This window comes from Rhipicephalus sanguineus, chromosome 2 (assembly GCF_013339695.2).
Source record: "Rhipicephalus sanguineus isolate Rsan-2018 chromosome 2, BIME_Rsan_1.4, whole genome shotgun sequence".
NCBI lineage: Eukaryota > Metazoa > Arthropoda > Arachnida > Ixodida > Ixodidae > Rhipicephalus > Rhipicephalus sanguineus.
The window spans coordinates 182,787,048-182,804,862 of record NC_051177.1 but is presented as its reverse complement, the minus strand read 5'-3'; the positions used below and the strand labels follow the sequence as shown (position 1 = coordinate 182,804,862).

At 46.7% G+C, this 17,815-nt stretch overlaps 1 protein-coding gene across 1 annotated transcript in view; it reads left to right on the top strand.

The window, feature by feature from the left end:
* The first annotated feature begins 3,528 nt into the window (after window positions 1-3,528).
* LOC119382079 (lipase lipl-1) overlaps window positions 3,529-17,815 on the top strand; it is a 32,088-nt gene continuing 17,801 nt past the window's right edge. Inside the window, exons 1-4 of the mRNA XM_049412998.1 lie at window positions 3,529-3,645; window positions 4,717-4,936; window positions 6,589-6,703; window positions 13,003-13,153. Coding sequence (XP_049268955.1) covers window positions 3,529-3,645; window positions 4,717-4,936; window positions 6,589-6,703; window positions 13,003-13,153 — 603 coding nt within the window. The remainder of the gene's footprint in view (window positions 3,646-4,716; window positions 4,937-6,588; window positions 6,704-13,002; window positions 13,154-17,815) is intronic.

The window sequence follows — 17,815 nt, the reverse complement described above, 5'->3', positions numbered from 1 at the left end:
TGAACCTAGGACACTGCAGAAAACTCTTTAATATCAATATTCTGAAGAAATATGAAGAGCGCCGCCAAGAAGAGCTTCCCCAAACGTCCTCTTTTGTCGTCGTGGAGGAAGAGGAGTCTGAGAAGCCGTTACCTAGCTTCAAGGTTCAAGACAGCTGTGGTATTGGCCCAGGCAGGAATGTGATAGTATCCTCCACCCGGTGTCGTATGCCAGTCGCCAAATTCAACCTCGCGAAAAGCGATACTCCTCAGTCGAGCGGAAATGCCTGGCGTTGGTTTGGGCGATCGAGAAATATCATGCCTTTCTCTATGGAACAAATTCGTCGTACAAACCAATCACCAGCCACTGCAGTATCCCTTAAGAACTAAGCACCTGAACAGCAGGATATTACGGGGGAGCCTTGCATTGCAAGAATATTCATTTCGGGTCAAACACATTACAGACTCTTAAAATGTTGGGCGGAGTATATAAGCCAGCCGTGAGCTTGTAATAGTTCCCTAAAGACAAGCTCACGTCCGTGTTTTCTTTTTCTTTGTTTGTTAGGGATGTTCTGTGTATGGACGACACTTAGTGATTTGTCGCGCACTGAAATGCAGTTTATTTTTCTCCGAAAAACAAACTCTTTCAAAAGGGGGACTCTTATCAGTGAAGTGCGCGAGTGTGGTGCGTCCGATGGTTGAAGCAGCAAAAACGACGAGGACGACGTACAACGTGCTACTTGCGCGAGCGCGCCGAACATCGAAGCATGAAAAAAAAACGAAAAATAAGGAATCGCCGAGAGCCACTGCGCCGAAAAGGAGAAAGAAGAAGAGCTGTGCTGGCGGTTCGAGTAAGTGGGTTGCGCCAGGCTGACAAGGTCCAACCAACCAACCAACCAACCGTTTCATGGCTGTTCCCCCACAGTGGGTTGCGCCAGGTTGACAAGGTCCAACCAACCAACCAACGTGGCTGGGGTGCGGAATGCGAGCTTGTCGGGCGCTTGTACCCGGGCTCTGAAGGCGTCCACCTAGCCGGCGCAGGCCTTCACGTGGACCTGACGACCATTCTACCGGCGTGGCTTTTGCTGAGGCCCCGGCTTGGCGTGGTTGTGGTTCTCGGGCGGGAGACGGCGCCGCCGATGACGGCATCCACCGGGAGCGGAAGTGAGTCGTCGGGCTGAGGGCCCGAGCTTGGAGACTTTACCACCGCGTCCTCCTACTTGACTGTTCGTGTGTCCAAATTTGTTGGTGAGCCGTACCGCTCTGTTTCCACATCAGGACTCTCCTGACGACGTTAGCAGGTGGACTTGCACGATTTTAGGCTTATGATAAGATTCCCTTATTTAAGGAGAACTCTATGTAGTTGTGGTCAGGCTGACGCTTGTTAGTTTACCTTTTGTTCATTCTAGTGTTACCCTTTCGTTTATTTTTTTTTTGTGTGTGTGAAAATATAGTTTCGTGTGTCTGAAAATCAAACGCTCACCTCCGTCTCTTATTCGAGAATAGTATTGCACAACTCATTCTAGTTGCTTTATTAAACGAACCTGTCACAGATGTCGCACATTCTATGTGGAATGCGCCCGATTTTTGCATACCCGCCTTCACATCTTTGACCTAGCACTTCACCTTCAAGTGTTATCTGGACTATCGCGATCCAAACAATCCTCTGCTGCCTATGGCTTGGATAACATGTAGCACGAACACGTATGCTTACCAAAGCGAAATTGCACACAGTGCTGCCTGTAACCGCTGCAATAGTGAGGAACGCACTGCGCTCATCTTGTGTCATTGTCCTTACCACAGCTCCCGGAGAGTCCCTCTGAGCTGCACTAACCCTCCTCGATGACCCGCCGCTTTCCGGGCGATCAATCTTGGAATGCCGGAACGTTGAAGCTTCTAATCAGAAAGCGACGAATGAGCTACTGTAGTTTCTAATATCAATCGGCCTCGTTGATCGACTATGACATCCCCGTGTTTGAGTGTGTATGTGTTTCTTCTTGTATTGCAATTTTATTTTTGTTCTTTTTACCTCTCTATTTCATTCTTTTCCTTCTTGCCTTTCGGTGTCTCCTTACCCTTTCCCTAATGCAGGCTAGCAAGCTGGATATTTATCTTCCAGTTAACTTATCTGCCTTGCGCGTAACCTTTATCTCCGTTGCCGCTGTACGTTCTCCATCACCACATGCTGGCAACACAGTTTTCCAGGTCTGCGTCTTCGGTAACCAGAAATTCAAAGTAAAGTAATGGGGTGCCTACACGCACAAGATAAGCGATCTAGTAGTTTTACCTACTAAATGAAAGTATTTGTTACGGATGGATGGAGGGAAATAACTTTATCTATACGTCCTGTACCGGGTGTTGCCACCTGCCTGGCTAATCCCACGTCGGGACTGGGAGGTCAAGCCTCCCAGCCCTGTCATGGGCGTACTGGACAGCCAGGACTTGGGGAATATGGTCGTCAGACTTTATCATCCCTGTAAACCGTTCCCGGGAAATGCCAGGGCCAAGCGACCCACACTCCCAGAGCATATGCTCAAGCGTGCATACTTCTTTCTTGCATGCCTTGACTTTACTGTCCTCTTGTGTCGATTGCACGTTGCGGCAACCTGTCATTTTAACCAAAGGCACTCGGGTAGGTTTCAACGTATGGGCATATCCAACTTCTCTTTTCGTGCACAGGCGCCACATTGACTTACACAGGTGCGCACATAAACGTACCAGATAGTTAGCTTGCGTTCGTGTAGTGATAATTCGAGTTCTTCGTTTTAAAACGATCTGCCAACAAAACTACGGGAAGGTGGTCATTCGGCAGCCGGAGTGACTTCGGAATATGCAGCACTTTCGGGACGTTCGCAACGGCTACACTACAGTGCGAAATAACAATATGAGGAGGGAATGGGTCCAGCTTATATGATACATGTTGCAACGGTGCAATGAAAAGCAAGAGGTAAACTTGGCCCAAATCAATCACAATTAGGTTATTGTGTTACGAGCCGGTGATATCCAGTTAATGCTGGTGATAAATGGGTCTAAGCAATCTTCGGATAGGGGATGACCCAAACGAGGTTTAGCCAGGTGTTTCAGACGGAAGTATATATGGCGCCACGTGCACATGTTGCGCTGTCGAAAACGCAAAATAACTGAGTCGCAAATGCGTTAGAAACGTAACACACCTTGCGTCAGCGCCGAATGCATTTCACTTCGCAAACAGAGCGCACGTGAACACAATGCTGCAACAATGAATGGTGTCACACATCGGTTTGTGAGAGGCTTTGAGCGAGCATGCCGCAATCCTAGGGAAAATACGAAGAGAATGGACGACTTGTATAGCAGGAAACATAAAACAGCACGTTGAAGCAACTTTATAGCTGTCAGGAAGTGTATATATAGGTGACGTGCACAGGTAATTTTGCTGAAGGTTTCCGAAAGAGCGCGAAATACCAAGTGCAACCACATGCGTGTTACCCATACTTGTGAAATGCGCACGATCACGCGATGCAGCTCCAAGGAACAATAAATTGGGTCATGTAAGCTGTGAACAGCAGTAACCATGGCTGCTACTCGCCGCGTCGCCTACGTTTTCGCAGCGTCCTTTGTAGTCTTCGCTTCGGCTTGTACGTACTGCAACGCAGAAGAAGACCTGGCGCGCCAGGCCAGGATGACTCTTGTAAGGAACTGTTGCCTCTAACTGCTTGGTCAGTTTATTTCCATGGGAATATTTTTTGTCGTGAAGAACCCCGAAATATTTGGTGATTTTATTTAGATAGTCGCGGACTCTGTGAGCCGCCTCACCAGATCATATATGGCAGTGTTGGCTTGAGTTCGTGCCGACCAACAACTAACGAAAGCTGCCGGTGGGCTCCAGACTGGACCGGATGCCTTACCATCGTGCGCTATATATTTATTCTCAGGGGACCGATTAATTCCGCAAGAGAGGAGACATTAATGGCTGACGCCACCCATAACTTCCACGGTACTGGGCCGATTTCAGAAGGAATAATCAGATTTCTACCTTTCCGGGATCGCAGCGAAAAAAAATGTACTGATGATGGATCAACTACGTCATTCTTTTTGTTTATTTTTGTCATATTTTGGAACGCTGTCCAAGAATGATCAGTACAACGAAACAAATTTCGTTATCTTTATATTAAATTTGGCACGCGCAAAACAAAAAAAAAATGAGATAGCTTTGACGGGCACTCCTGAAATGTTGAATATACGTGCCCAGGGCGCTCGTGCAAGAATGTTGTGTATTGCGCAGATTGTTCTATAAAAACCTAACCCAGTTCCACCCAGTGTAAAATCTGCAGAAACAGAGGACCTTCGGTTCTCTTGCGTTTCCCTTGTGATTTTCTGGGATTTTCTGTCATGTGTTGTGATTTTGCGTGGGTGTTAGTGCGGCGACCGCTTCGTCCGCCATTGAGGCAGTTACGTCATCTATGGGTGTATTTGGGAACCCGCTATCGATGGGCGGCTTTCGGGCCTATTCACGCACGAGCCTCCCTTACCCGTTTCGCTGTGCGGCTGCCGCTTCGTTTGCGACCGAGGCAGTCATGCGATCTATGGTTGTATCTGGGAACCGCAGCGTGACAACGCGACACTCATCTGTCGTCAGGCAAACCTAGAACAGCTCCGCTAATAAAATCAGATTTTAATTTTTATTATCACTGCGGATACTAGAAAGCTCACCCATCGCTGTCTTTCTTCTCTTTCTTGTCTCCCCTCATTCGTATCGCAGTGCGAACTGGCCACGTCCTTCGACTACCCCTGCGAAATCAGCCATGTAACCACAGAGGACGGCTACTTACTGGAGCTGGACAGGGTGCAAAGGGGACGCGAGCACACTGCAACTGGAGCAAAGGAAAGCAATGGGACCCGCGGCTATCCCGTGTTATTTCTTCCAGCGTGCACCACCACCTCAGACATATGGCTACTGAACTACCCATCGCAAGCGCCTGGTAGGTACTAAAATTAGCAGGGTAAGCACAACGACAAGATACGCCGCTTCGATAGCATTCCACCGGAGTCAACACTTTTGTGCGATACGTTGCTTGCCGTATCTTGAGTATTCGTGACCCAGTGGCGTTGCCAGGGGGTGGCACACCGCTCCCGCCCCCCCCTCCCCTAGAATTTTTTTTTTTTGCCATAGCGTACAGAGCACAAAATGACACTCGACCACATTTGCGTGCTCGACCCTCACTTCAGATCAAGAAGGTGCCCTTCCCCCCGAAAAAAATGTGTGCCTACGTCCCTGTCGTGACCGCTGTCGACCATTTGGCAGGCTAGACCGGCATGTACGAAATCATATCTAACGTTGAACATTGTAGAGAACATAATGCAGTTTTATTTTTTGTTTCTTTTGGTGGGGGAGGGAGGTGTTCATTTAATTGCTATCATATAAGATATCCGTACGAATAACAATTCTAGAAGTGGGATGCATCGAGCTCGAGCTGTCCGTTTTGCAACGTCATAGTGGGAAAGGAACCGGAGTCAGTGTACGCCGTCTAGCAGATTGAAGAGGCTATTCTTAACTACGCGACAGAACTGCCCGTGACGCAGCAAAAAAGGTTACTACCCATATCCGTGCATATCTATTGTCAATAAATAAATCTCTTCTTTTCTTGCTTTTCTCGGCAGAGGATAAATATCCGCATAGAACTACTTTTCTCTGTAGTTTCAAGTTCTTAATGGGTGAGTTTAGGTATATCACGTGATCTGTCTCGCTATCTTCATGACCTGTTTGGCTATATTCATAACCACGTTTGGATATATTCCTGTTCAGCTGTACTTACCAAGACAAACCAGTGGTCCCCATAGCATACCAAACCCCGCAGCCGATAGACTATTTATAATTTTCTCAAATAATTTATAGTGGCTACATATTCGACATTCAAGCAGAAGATGGCAGCGTCACTGAACCAGGATATTGTCACGTGGTCTTGACGTTGAAGAAGGCAGCAGTCAGCGGGTTTAAGACGAAATCTTTTATTTGGGTGAACCTGTGCCCGGGAAACGAAAGGTGAAAATACAAGCAATATACGCTGTGCACTGATAGCGGCGAACAGTGCGTGGGCCGTCGGTAATCTGATCTGCGGTAAGGCGCGTCGGTATTTATACTTGCGGTATCGAACATTCGAACCTTGTCGCCGGTGGCCGCGTCAGTCCTAGAATTAACTCAACATTTCGTGTTTGCGCGCTCAAGTCTATCAGAAGATTCTGAAATAACCTGGAAGGTTCCCAGACCCATTCGGGCCCCATTTGTGCAAGGCAGTAGTTTTACGTGGTAAAGGACCATTTACATAAAAGTAGCAAAAGAAGCGCGCGCGGCAATATGAAGTACGAGGCTGCATATTACGCTAATCAAACTCCCCAAAAGTACCTTTAGCGGAGTTTTCTCAAGATTAGAAACTTCGAATTATGGTGTTCACAGCGTTTAAAAAGAAGCAACAAAAACGCGAATAAAACGGAGCCTTTCATTGCAATTTTATGCACATTTGTTCATTTTCGTAGCGAATATTTGTCGGGTAATTTCTGAGGTGCATGAAGTATTCAAGAATTTTAGTAAAATTTTAACCAATGTATGAATGAATGAACAAATGGAAACTTGCAGGCTTCCTGTACGCCGACGCGGGCTTTGACGCGTGGTTTTTACATACGAGGGAAACTGAACGGTACGCGAATCACACTGATCTCTCCAAGAACGACCCAGAGTACTGGAAATTCAGGTAAGGGGTGTAGAATTCAAGCGTATTATTCATACCAGAATAACACTAGCACTATACTGTCGCAGCAGACTAACAGATGGGTTTTTATAACCTCTCCTAATGGCAACGTTAGTTTGCCCTTATTTCGGGTGTAGTATGGTATGTCATGAGCAGTACGGCTGCAACGATAAGGTAATAATGAAATGTTACTGGCGCAACGACCAGAACGGCTGCTATGTATACGTTGATGCAACGCTCATAACACTGTGTAGTACATCATCATTTACAGCCTCTTTTTATGTGCACTGTAGAATGAATCATTCTCCCAATGATCTCCAATTTGCACGGTCCTGCATTATTCATCAGTCTTGCTAACTGTGTCAAACTTTAACAAACTCACACATACCATTAGTTTTGCCGCATTCCTCGACATTAGAGGAATGTAAATAATAATAATGTAAATAATAAGTCGATGTGGATAGTCGAAATAGCATTTCAGAATCCTTGTAGTGTTTTTATGTGCCAAGAAAATGCTTAGTTTCAAAGAAAATCGCGTTTTAGTGGTCTGCATATTGTTAGCTCAATTCCAACCGCCCGCCTCCGAGAATAGGCTTGTGACGTATCGTTCACCGTGCCCGCCCTTCACTGCCTGACAGCCGATGCGGCGGCGTAGAGGAGCACAGCCTGGCGAAAACAAATTTTTGGACCAGGGTAATGTCAAGAAGTTCTCCTTTTTTTAATGAATCAAATTGAAGTGCATAAGGTGCATTTTGTTCCGTCTTGTAATGCACTGAAATGTTCTTTCAAGCTTAGTTTGAGTACTCGTGTGATTGATTGTACCAAGTACTAATGAGCACTAACAGACAATAATGCCAAGGAAGTATAGGGGATATTAGTAGTGAATGTAAGGTAAATGTGAAGAAAGAAAAGTGGACGAAAAGATAACTTGCCGCGGGCAGGGACCAAGGTCGCAGGTTCGGTCCCTGCCCGCGGCAAGTTATCTTTTCGTCCACTTTTCTTTCTTCACATTTACCTTATATTTACTACTAATAACATCCCCTATACTTCCTTGACATTATTGTCTGTTAGTGCTCATTAATATTGTGTATAACAAAGAAAAACGAGCCCTTAAAGTTAACACTTCTTTCCTTGATTGTACTAAGGACCTTCTAGGTCATGGAGCTTGTTCCAGCATGTCCTACTGGTGGCGCAAATCGCGTCCTACATTTACCTCTATTTCTTGGTTACTATAGCACTGCTGTGAAAAAAGCTTGACTTTTTCGACGCTCTTAAGCATTGACCTTTTACAGTGACATAATATGTTATTTGCCTTCAATGTCCCTGTAGAGTGCGTTTGACAACGTGATAGATGAGGCTATCTTACCGACTCCAAGGTCTGTAGAAGTCACTCTCTGTACATGCCGCTGGATTTCAGAAAACTTCGCTGACGAATCAGTGCATTTGTCTACAAAAGACTGACAGAACTCCTCGCACAGTGCTTCGAGGATATCCGCAGGGCGGCATTGAGCCTGACCTTAATATCTCTTTCGTCAGTCTAGAAAAATGCGTTCTTTCATCGTTTGAGATGTCTTCATGATGTTACGAGTACTTTATTTCCACAGCTTTTTACGCTGTAGTCTTTTTCTAACACGATATACAGAATGGATAGCCAAGTACCTGTGTCTCACCTTCAATAAATCTTTATCAACTTGTCCCCTCCCCATTGACTGGAAAAAAGGTAATTCCTGTATATAAATCTTGTAACAAAGCTGATGCCTGTAACTACCGACTCATCTCACTAACTAGCACTGTATGTAAAATTCTCGAACATATCATCCTCAAACACATAACCCTATACCTCGAACAAAACAATGTATTATCACCTTCTCAACATGGATTCCGCCGAGGACCTTCTACAGTTACGCAATTATTAGAACTCATACATGACCTATCCTTAAGCATCGACCACCAAAAGCATTCTCTAAAGCATTCGACAGAGTATTCCATGCAAAATTGATTAGAAAGCTTCAATTTACAATAGGCGACGGACCAATCACAGAATGGGTTAATAACCATCTCTGTAATAGGACTCAGTTCGTCGAAGTGAACCACGAGTTTTCGGAAGTTACGAAGGTTACCTCTGGTGTTCCGCAAGGTAGTGTCCTTGCCCCTATGTTATTTCTAATATTCATTAACGATCTACCTGGTATTGTCAATACTAACATAAGACTATTCGCTGACGATTGTATAATCTATCAAGAAATTAATTCACCTCAGGATCACGAAACATTAACTCATGCGCTGGAATCAATAACAGACTGGTGTTATAACTGACAAATGACTCTTAATGTTAGCAAATCAGCCGTCATGCGTATTACTAGAAAACAGAACACTTCGGTATATCCGTACTCAGTGGACAACACACCATTAACAACGGTCAATGATTATAAGTATCTCGGCCTGGTAATATCAGATAACATCAGGTGGAACTCTCATGTTAATGCTATAACATCAAAAGCCTTAAAAAGACTTTGCTTCCTTCGAAGGCGCCTCCGTCATGCTATACCTGAAACTAAACTTCTCGCGTATACCACATTTGTTAGACCTATCCTAGAATATGCTAATGTCTCCTGGTTTCCATATACCAATAAACTAATAAAAATGTTAGAGAGAGTACAGAGAAAGGCAATCAGATTTATTTACAACGCGTATAACCAAACCATCTCGCCATCGCAACTAACCAACAAAGCCGGACTACTCACTCTACAAAATCGGGCCAAACTAGCTCGTATGAAAGTAATTTACCAGCTTATGCATAACATGCTCTCTATAGATAGCTCCCGGTACCTGTCCAAATCTGGAACAAGACAGACCCGGCATAAACATCCTCAAACCTTACAAAACTACCGTTTTAGTACCAAATGCTTCAGGTTTTCATTCTTTCCACTCGCAACTACAGAATGGAACAACCTACCCTCTCATATTGTCCTTAGTCTCACGTTAGAAACTTTTTTGCAGTCTTATGAGTACCACGTAATCGCGCCGCAAATATGACTCTTTGGCCTTATTGCATTGTGTAGCAAGTACTACTAATCCTTAGTATCGTACTTTCTTTTAAATCATTTACTCTTTTGTAAAAATTGTATACCACGTGCATTTAAAAACATCTGTAACCTATTATCATTCATTGCACCCCCTGCATTTTATGTATTCTTGGTTTTCAATGGTGTACTGTTGACTCTGTTTTTTTTAATAGCATTGTGTTACTATCCCACAATTTCAAAAATTAGTGTGCCTGTATCATTTCGCTGTTTGATTGTATTTCTGTATTGCATATTGTTGCCCTCCCTGCAATAATCCCTTCTTGGGATTGGCAGTGTGTTCAAATAAATAAATAAATAAAATCTAAGCACACGGGCGTCTATAGCATTTCGCCTCCATCGAAATGCTCCCGTCGGCGCCGGGATTCGATCCCGCGACCTTCAGGCCCACAGTATAGCACCATAACACTAGACCACCGTAGCGGCTTTGTTCTGTAGACGGTTGTGGGCGAGTTGGCGCGCGTTGTCGGCGCGTGCGATGGCTTCGCCGGCATATTCAGTGGCCGAGAGGCAGCAAAGCGTTCAACGGTAACGCGGATTCTCGGCTGCGATAAGGAATGGTGAATAGGCAGCGGTGTCTTGACGTGGTGAACTGTAGGCGAAGGACACATATGGCAAATGAATATCCCAGTCCTAGTGGTCAGCCACAACGTATTTTTAGAGCACGTCGGTTATGGTTCAGTTGATGCGCTGCCTGAGTCCGTTCGTCTGTGGATGTACAAAGTTGTGAACTTGTGTTTGGTAGAGCGAGTGCGTAATGTGTCTTCAACGACAGCTGAGAGGGAGGTGCTGCCATGGTTGTGAGTAACTGGCGGGGCGCTTTCTGTACTAAGCTTATGTCGTACAGCAGAAACTTCTAGAGGTCAGTAGCGCAACTCGTCTGAAGTGTTCGTGTGATAGCGTGTCGCGTAGCGTAATCGATAGCGAAAGCAAGATATTTATTTCCGGAACTGGAGAGTGGGAACGGGCAAGCAGATCGACACGAAATCTAAAAAAAAACGTTCAGCTGCAACGCTGGTTGGCTAGAGACATCCAGCTGGAAGGTCAAGGCAGTCGTATGTGCGCGAAACACCCAAGTGGCCCGCCAAGGGAGTGTCGCGAAGTTGGCGGAGGAAACACGAACATAGACGTGTTGATACGTCGAGTGGTATATATGTCAGAGCCTAAAGGATCGAGGCTACGGTGGTATAGGATCCCGTCTTTGACAAGAAACATTCGTAGTCGCCTCTGGTGAAGTCGTGCATGAACACTATGCAGGCCAGCCTTGGAGTGCAATTAGAGAGGCTACGTGCAGTCGCTTACCCATGCACGGTCCTTGGTGCAATCTCTCAAGACTTTTTGAAGAAGATGACAGGCATGAAGCTGCAAAGTACCAGCGACGCACGAGTGAGGCGGGGACCTGAAGTGCTACCTTACATTCACAGGTTGTCCCACAACCTTAAGAAGGTTGCCAGCAAACACGGCATGCCAGTCGTGCTCTCCGCCGCTCGAAAGCTGGTCGGCCTGTGCGCACGCGTATGCCAAAGAAAAAAAAAGCATTGTTGCCAGAAGAAACATGCCAAACAATGCTAAAAGTGTGCAATCTGCGTTGTGTATGCCGTACCACTATCGTATGGGAAGACCTACATAGGTCAAACTGGGAGATGTATTAACGACCGTGCACGGGAACATGAGTTGGTTGGTTCGATGGTTGCAAAACTTTATTGAGGTCCTGCAAGGCATGCGTCAGCGCGCAGCGGGCGACTCTCACGTCAGGACCGTCAGGCTAAGCCTGCTGGTCGCTCGTCTCTGAAAAATAAAGGTACTGCGCATTTACCCGTTCATTGCGCTGCTTGTACAGGCTCGACCACTCTTATGGTGAACACGGCACAGCGTGGCTGCGCTCCGCGCTGCGCCGTTACATCCGTCACGATGACGCATCTAACCAAGAGGCGCACGCGCACAGGGACGCGCCGCTCTTGTTGCATTTCACAGCAAAGAGAGAGCGGCGCGCTCCAGCACGGTAGCAGACGACCCGAAGCACACTGTGCGCCTGCGCCGTTTCGCTTCGATGCGTGGCCGCGCCGGATGCGCTGTCGCTCCGCGGAGCGCGGCCCTGCTGTGCTGTGTTCACCCTAAGAGTGGACGAGCCTGTACATGTGCACCGCGGCTTCGCGAGATTAAGATTCTCGGTAGAAGTGCTGATACTTTGGGAATAGAGTTGCTGGAAGCTTATCATATTGAGAACAAGGAGCCGCAGTTTTTTAGCGACACGTGTATCTATTTATTCAATAGAAAGTACAACATTTTTTTTACTTGATGCTTGATTAGACACGCAGCGGCGGCACGCATGCGCTTAAGGGGTCTACTTTCTGTGTGTTTTTTTTGTTTTTTTTCGAAATAAAATCAGTTGATGTTTAGCGATCGCCCTGTACATTGGTTCTTCTCTTCTCAGAATTCCTATACTTTCTACTTTTGCGCTAAGAAATGTCGCGTGTGATGCAACACCAACTCGCCCAATAGGAAGATTTATTGAAGGCTGTGGTATACGGTGCTTGATTGAGAGCTGTGCTTAGCAAAACAAGTTACACTCACAGTGCAAAATAGCGACGACGACAGTCGTCGGTCGTCGATAATCTGATCGTCTGTGAAACACGTCGGCTTTTATGCAAGCGTGATCGAACATTCCATCGTTATCGCTGGTTCTCGTGTTAGTTCTAGAAGTAACTCCGTTCCACGCACCGTGCGTACAATCTGATCGGACCATTCGCAAACACTCACGCAGGTTCCTCCGCATTCAGGCGTGGCCTGAATGATGTGCACCTAGCGGTGTCATGCGTCAGAGCGTTATGAGTAAAAGCCTTTTACAACAAAAAGAAAATCAAGAACACTTCATTGTAATTCTTTACGCTACTCCCTTTCTTCTCGATGCACCTTCACTGCCGAAACTCGATTGTTGCTCTAAAATATACTGTGGACGCGTTGAGGTGACGCCATCTTGAGTTGTTAAAATTGCTCCTTTTTATATCTGTAGGAGCTGAAAGGGCGGTACTTGTGCAGGCTCGTACCCTTGAAAACAGATGTGCGGATATACACTTGGCGTTAAATTGATATTCTCAATTAGTCATCACTACGTGTATAAAATGGAGAAACGATTATCGTAAAAGCGCGAGATGGCGGCGCCCAGGAATCGATAATACAAAGCTTATACAAGACGGTGCTCCCGCTTTCACTACGCAGCTTCGAGGAGATCGGCCGTTACGACGTGGCGGCGGGCATCGACCACGTGCTCAACGCTACCGGTGCGCCCAAGCTGACCGTGATCACCTACTCTCAGGGGGCGATGGACATGCTGGCGCTGCTCTCCATGCGGCCAGAGTATAACGACAAGGTGAACACGTGCAAACTATGAAAAGCGAAACTCCGGGTTCACATGTGCACCGGGTGTTTCAGTTAACACCTTAAAAATTCTTGCGACGGCATTCCCGAGTACATGAGAAAATGCCTTTCAAAGGCTTTGCGCTGGAGATATCCGTGTTCGAAATTGCGTTAAATATTCGCTATCCAACTAACGAATATTCATTATCTTTTCATTTATTGCTTTACCGCAAATACAAATGCTGACGAGCGGCTCGGATTTCCGTATATGCGCCATCAAACTGCCAGCAAAGTTGCATTGTTGATCCAGGTTTCAGTTACACGTGCGCGCCAGCGCATGCGTCACATGAAAAATCCTTGAACACGGGTTGTCTCCTCCACTTCTGTGGTTGGGTGAGAGTGCACGAAGCATACAGGTACACGCGCTAAGGTGGGCAGATGCTGCCTTGAAGAAGGCAACACCCCTTGTCGAAACGTTGGCTCTAGCGACACACCCTGTTCGGGGATTTTCTTTTTATCTCTTCAAGCCTCCATCTTTTCAACTTTATTCTTGTTTAGTATCAGTGGCCTAGCCAGGGGGGGGAGTGCACACCGGCCCCGTGCCCCCCCCCCCCCCCCCCCCGAAATATTTTTAGGGTGAAGCTCCTTATGCCGTGGGTCTGTCCATCCTCCGTTTGTTTGTAGCGCTGTAGTTGTGGCATTCTTTCTTCGTTACTGCACGCGTTCTGGTATGCAGTAGAAGAAGAAGACGACGTTGACGACGAATAAAAACAGCGCTAAACACGGGACGAGAAGAGGACACATACACGACGTTGACGAGTGACACTCTCGTGCGTGTTCTCCTGTGTGGCGTTCTTTTTTACTACGTCTCGTGTTTTCAACGACACCCGAAGACAACATTTCAGAAGTAACGCGCCATAAGGCTCCCTCTTGGCACGCTTTTTCTTTAGCTCGGAGTCGCCAGATGGAAGACAAGGCTGCGGAACGGAAGGCACGGAAGGCGGCGGCAGCGCGCGCTCGCAGACAGAATCCTGAGGTGACAGCCCGCGAGGCCGAAGCTGCACGTCGACGCCGCGAAGCAGATTCCGCCGTTCGAGCCCGCGAAGCCAAATTTTCTCGACAAGCTGCACGGCTGCGGCGAGAAGACCCCGCCCTTCGAGCCCGCGAGGCCGAAGCTGCTCGACAAGCTGCACGGCTGCGGCGCGAATCGGATCTTCAAAATGTGAAGGACCGTGAAGCGGCGAGAAAGCGCGCGTACCGGCAGGCAGAGACTGAGGCTGTGCGAGCACGTGAAGTGGCTGCAAAACGCATCAGGCGGGCTCTGCCCGAAGGCGCCGATGCGCGCTTCCAGCGGGACTTCCTTGATAACAGTTTCGGCCATAGTTGCGGTGTGTGCAACAGATTGTGCTTCTCAAACAATCTAGTCACAATATCTTCCATCAAGAAGGACCACGCTCGCGCCAATGCCATCGCCGTGCTGCAGCGCGAGTTCGCTTCGCCCCACTCATCATCATTCACCACGTGGATATGCTGTGATTTTTTTGCCATGATCTGCCATGGGCACTTTTGCCATGGGCACCACCTTGATCTGAAGTGGGGGCCTGCCCGGCCCCCACTTCAGATCAAGGTGGTGCCCCCCCCCCTCCGAAAAAAAATTCTGCCTACTGTTTCTGTTTAGTACACACACACACACACACATATATATATATATATATATATATATATATATATATATATATATATATATATATATATATATATATATATATATATAAGCCTTGCGGGCTTTAACGTGCCAGAGCGGCTCAGGCTATTAGAGAGGCCGTAGTGGAGGGCTCCGGATAATTTCTAGCATCTGGGGTTTTTAGGGGTGAAGCTCCTTAAGGCGGCACCCGTTCGTCCCTCGTAGTCGTCATCGTCGTAGTAGTCCGTAACAAGTCTTACGCTTTGACCTCCAAGGTGGTGCCGGTGGGAGATTTCTCCTGTGCGTTGTTGAACAATAAAAAATTCGCAGCGTGCGCGTTAACTAAAAGCCGAATTCTTCTGTCTCTCATTCCCCATTAGCAGCCATTGGCATGTTCCAGTAGGAAACGTTAGTAGAAGTAGAAGTGTAAGTGTTAGCTAAAAGCCGACTTCTTCTGTCTCTCATTCCCATTAGCAGCCATTGTTTACCTCCAAGGTAGTGCCTGGTGAGATTTCTCCTGTGCGTGATTAAACAATAAAAAATTTGTTCAAAACGCCGTTGATTGATGAAATAAACCAACCAAAGACGCCAGATGTTTTGTAAAAGCAGAACGAAAGAACGCCAGATGTTTTTCTTAAAGTGTAGTAGTAGTAGTTGTATGTAGCCACCTCGCCCGATCGTCAACGGGCGAGGTGGACCGGCAACGGCGCGAGGACCCTGCCGTACGAGAGTTAAATCACACTAAAAGACATACTTTGCGGGCGATACACTCTAGTGAGCTTTCAACTTTTCGTCTTAATGTACATGATAAAGAAATTATTTCTACGAAAAACGCAAGGCACACCTTGAGCAATATATTTGGTTTTGGGACGCTAAATGGAACCATGAGGCGATGCGAAGCCGGAGCACTTGCACGATCGCGTTCCGTTGGCTTTCGTTGGGCATGCTACCGACCTCGCGTCGTGGAACGCGCGTCCTGTCTTCCCTCTAGCCTTGCCTTTAATTCGCACAGGGCGAGCGGGGAATGCGGTCGCTCTTGGCGCTCTTTCGCTCGGGAGCGGACTTCTTCCTTGCATTTCACCGATCACAAGTGATAATGAAGGGACCACGTAAACCAACAGTACAATAAAAGTTTGATGTTTAATATATACACGATGTTTCACACTCTTTATATTATGTACTGGGCGCATTTCACGGAAGAGTTTCACCGTTTACAGATGATTCCCTCCGTAGCTTCGCCCCACTCATCATCGTTCACCCCGTGGATATGCTGTGATTTTTTTTAACGCTCACTGATATCGAGCAGTATACACGGACCTCTAGCATTTAGCCTTCATCAATTCGTTTAGGAGAACAGGTATTTGGGCAAGTTGGTTGGTATTCATCTTGAAAACAGCGCAACAACACGAGGGCACAACGCCCGTCCCATTGTCCTGACGCGTCCATCATCGATGGTGAAGACATCTACCATTCGGCGATGCACCGTGTATCGACGCAGCCGTGTATCAATCAAAGAATGCTTGGGAGCGCCCGAGTAGCGGCGCTCGAGAGAGCGTCTTTTTCATATTTGGCGTGTTTCGCGGCCTTTTATTCTTTCTCGGAAAAGAAACAACCAGGCAGATTTCACCACAAAATAAATGCTTGATTCTCGGGCGATTACCGTCTCTCCAACAACCACATGGCACCAACTGCGGGGCGCCCCGGGCGGATCTTTTCCACTGCTTGGGGAGCTGTCCCAACCTCTCGCGGTAGACCCTATTCCCAATCCTTCCCTTTCCTCGTGGGAGGCCGCTCTTCGGGCCACTGGCTCGGATGACCAGCTGTGGCTGGTGGACCGGGCCTGCCTAGACATGACGGCCAGAGGGCTCCCGGACGTTTAGGGGCCCGATCACATTTACTTAGATTGCTTTAAATAAAGTTTTATCCATCAATCCATCCAGGTCGCCTACAACTTAAAGATAATATTTTATCGATTCGAGTAAGAATAAAAACTTGGCTAATTAAAGTTAATTATTAATTAGTACTTAGACATAAAAATACAGGTTTTATGTACAGACGATTACCACTAATACACAGCAGGGACAACTTCCCTAAAGGGTGTGGTTCTCTTTTAAATCGTGGTCCGACTTAGCTGGACAAAGGCTATATATATATATATATATATATATATATATATATATATATATATATATATATATATATATATATATATATATATATATATATATATATATATATATATATATATATATACCCAACGCAGGAGACATGAAGGGTGCACGAAGACCCATGTTTATTAGACACGTCGTCTTCCTCCTTCACCACTGCTACACCTCACCGTTCACCTGTGGTTCGTCAAATACTTCGCCCTCTCCTCCAGAAAGTCGTAGGTGCAGGGGTGGATGATTGCGTCTTAATCTGACCACAAGAAGGATGTCAGTTTGGCGACCGAGTGGAGCCACGCTGCGGTCGATCTCGCGGTTAACAGCAGAGATCTTGCGTGTGATCTTGTACTGTCCTTCCATTATTGCATTCAGTTTGCCGCGGTTCGGGCGCCAAGGTGTTTGTATAGAACAAAGTTTGTATAGAACATCGGCTTCGGTGTTGTCAATGCCTTTTTGGTGCTTGATGTTCACGTCCTACATGAAGAGCTTCAAGGACAATCGGAAGCGACGGCCTCGGTGGTTTTCGATGTTCTTAAGCCACTCCAACACCGCGTTGTTCGTGATCACAGTGAAACCTTTTCCGTGTAGATAACAGTGCCATTTATCGATGGCGCCAATAATTGCTAAGCGTTGAAGTTCTGTGATAGCGTAATTGACTTCATGTTTTAGTAACTTCCGTCAATATTGGCATGCAGTTGGATGCTTTCCACCTTCATCATCAGCCTGCTTCAAGACGGCGCCGATACCTTTGCTGGACGCACCGCAGTATAGCACACCACAAGGTTTGGCGGCATCGTAAATGTTAAAGATGGGCTCTTTTTGTTCC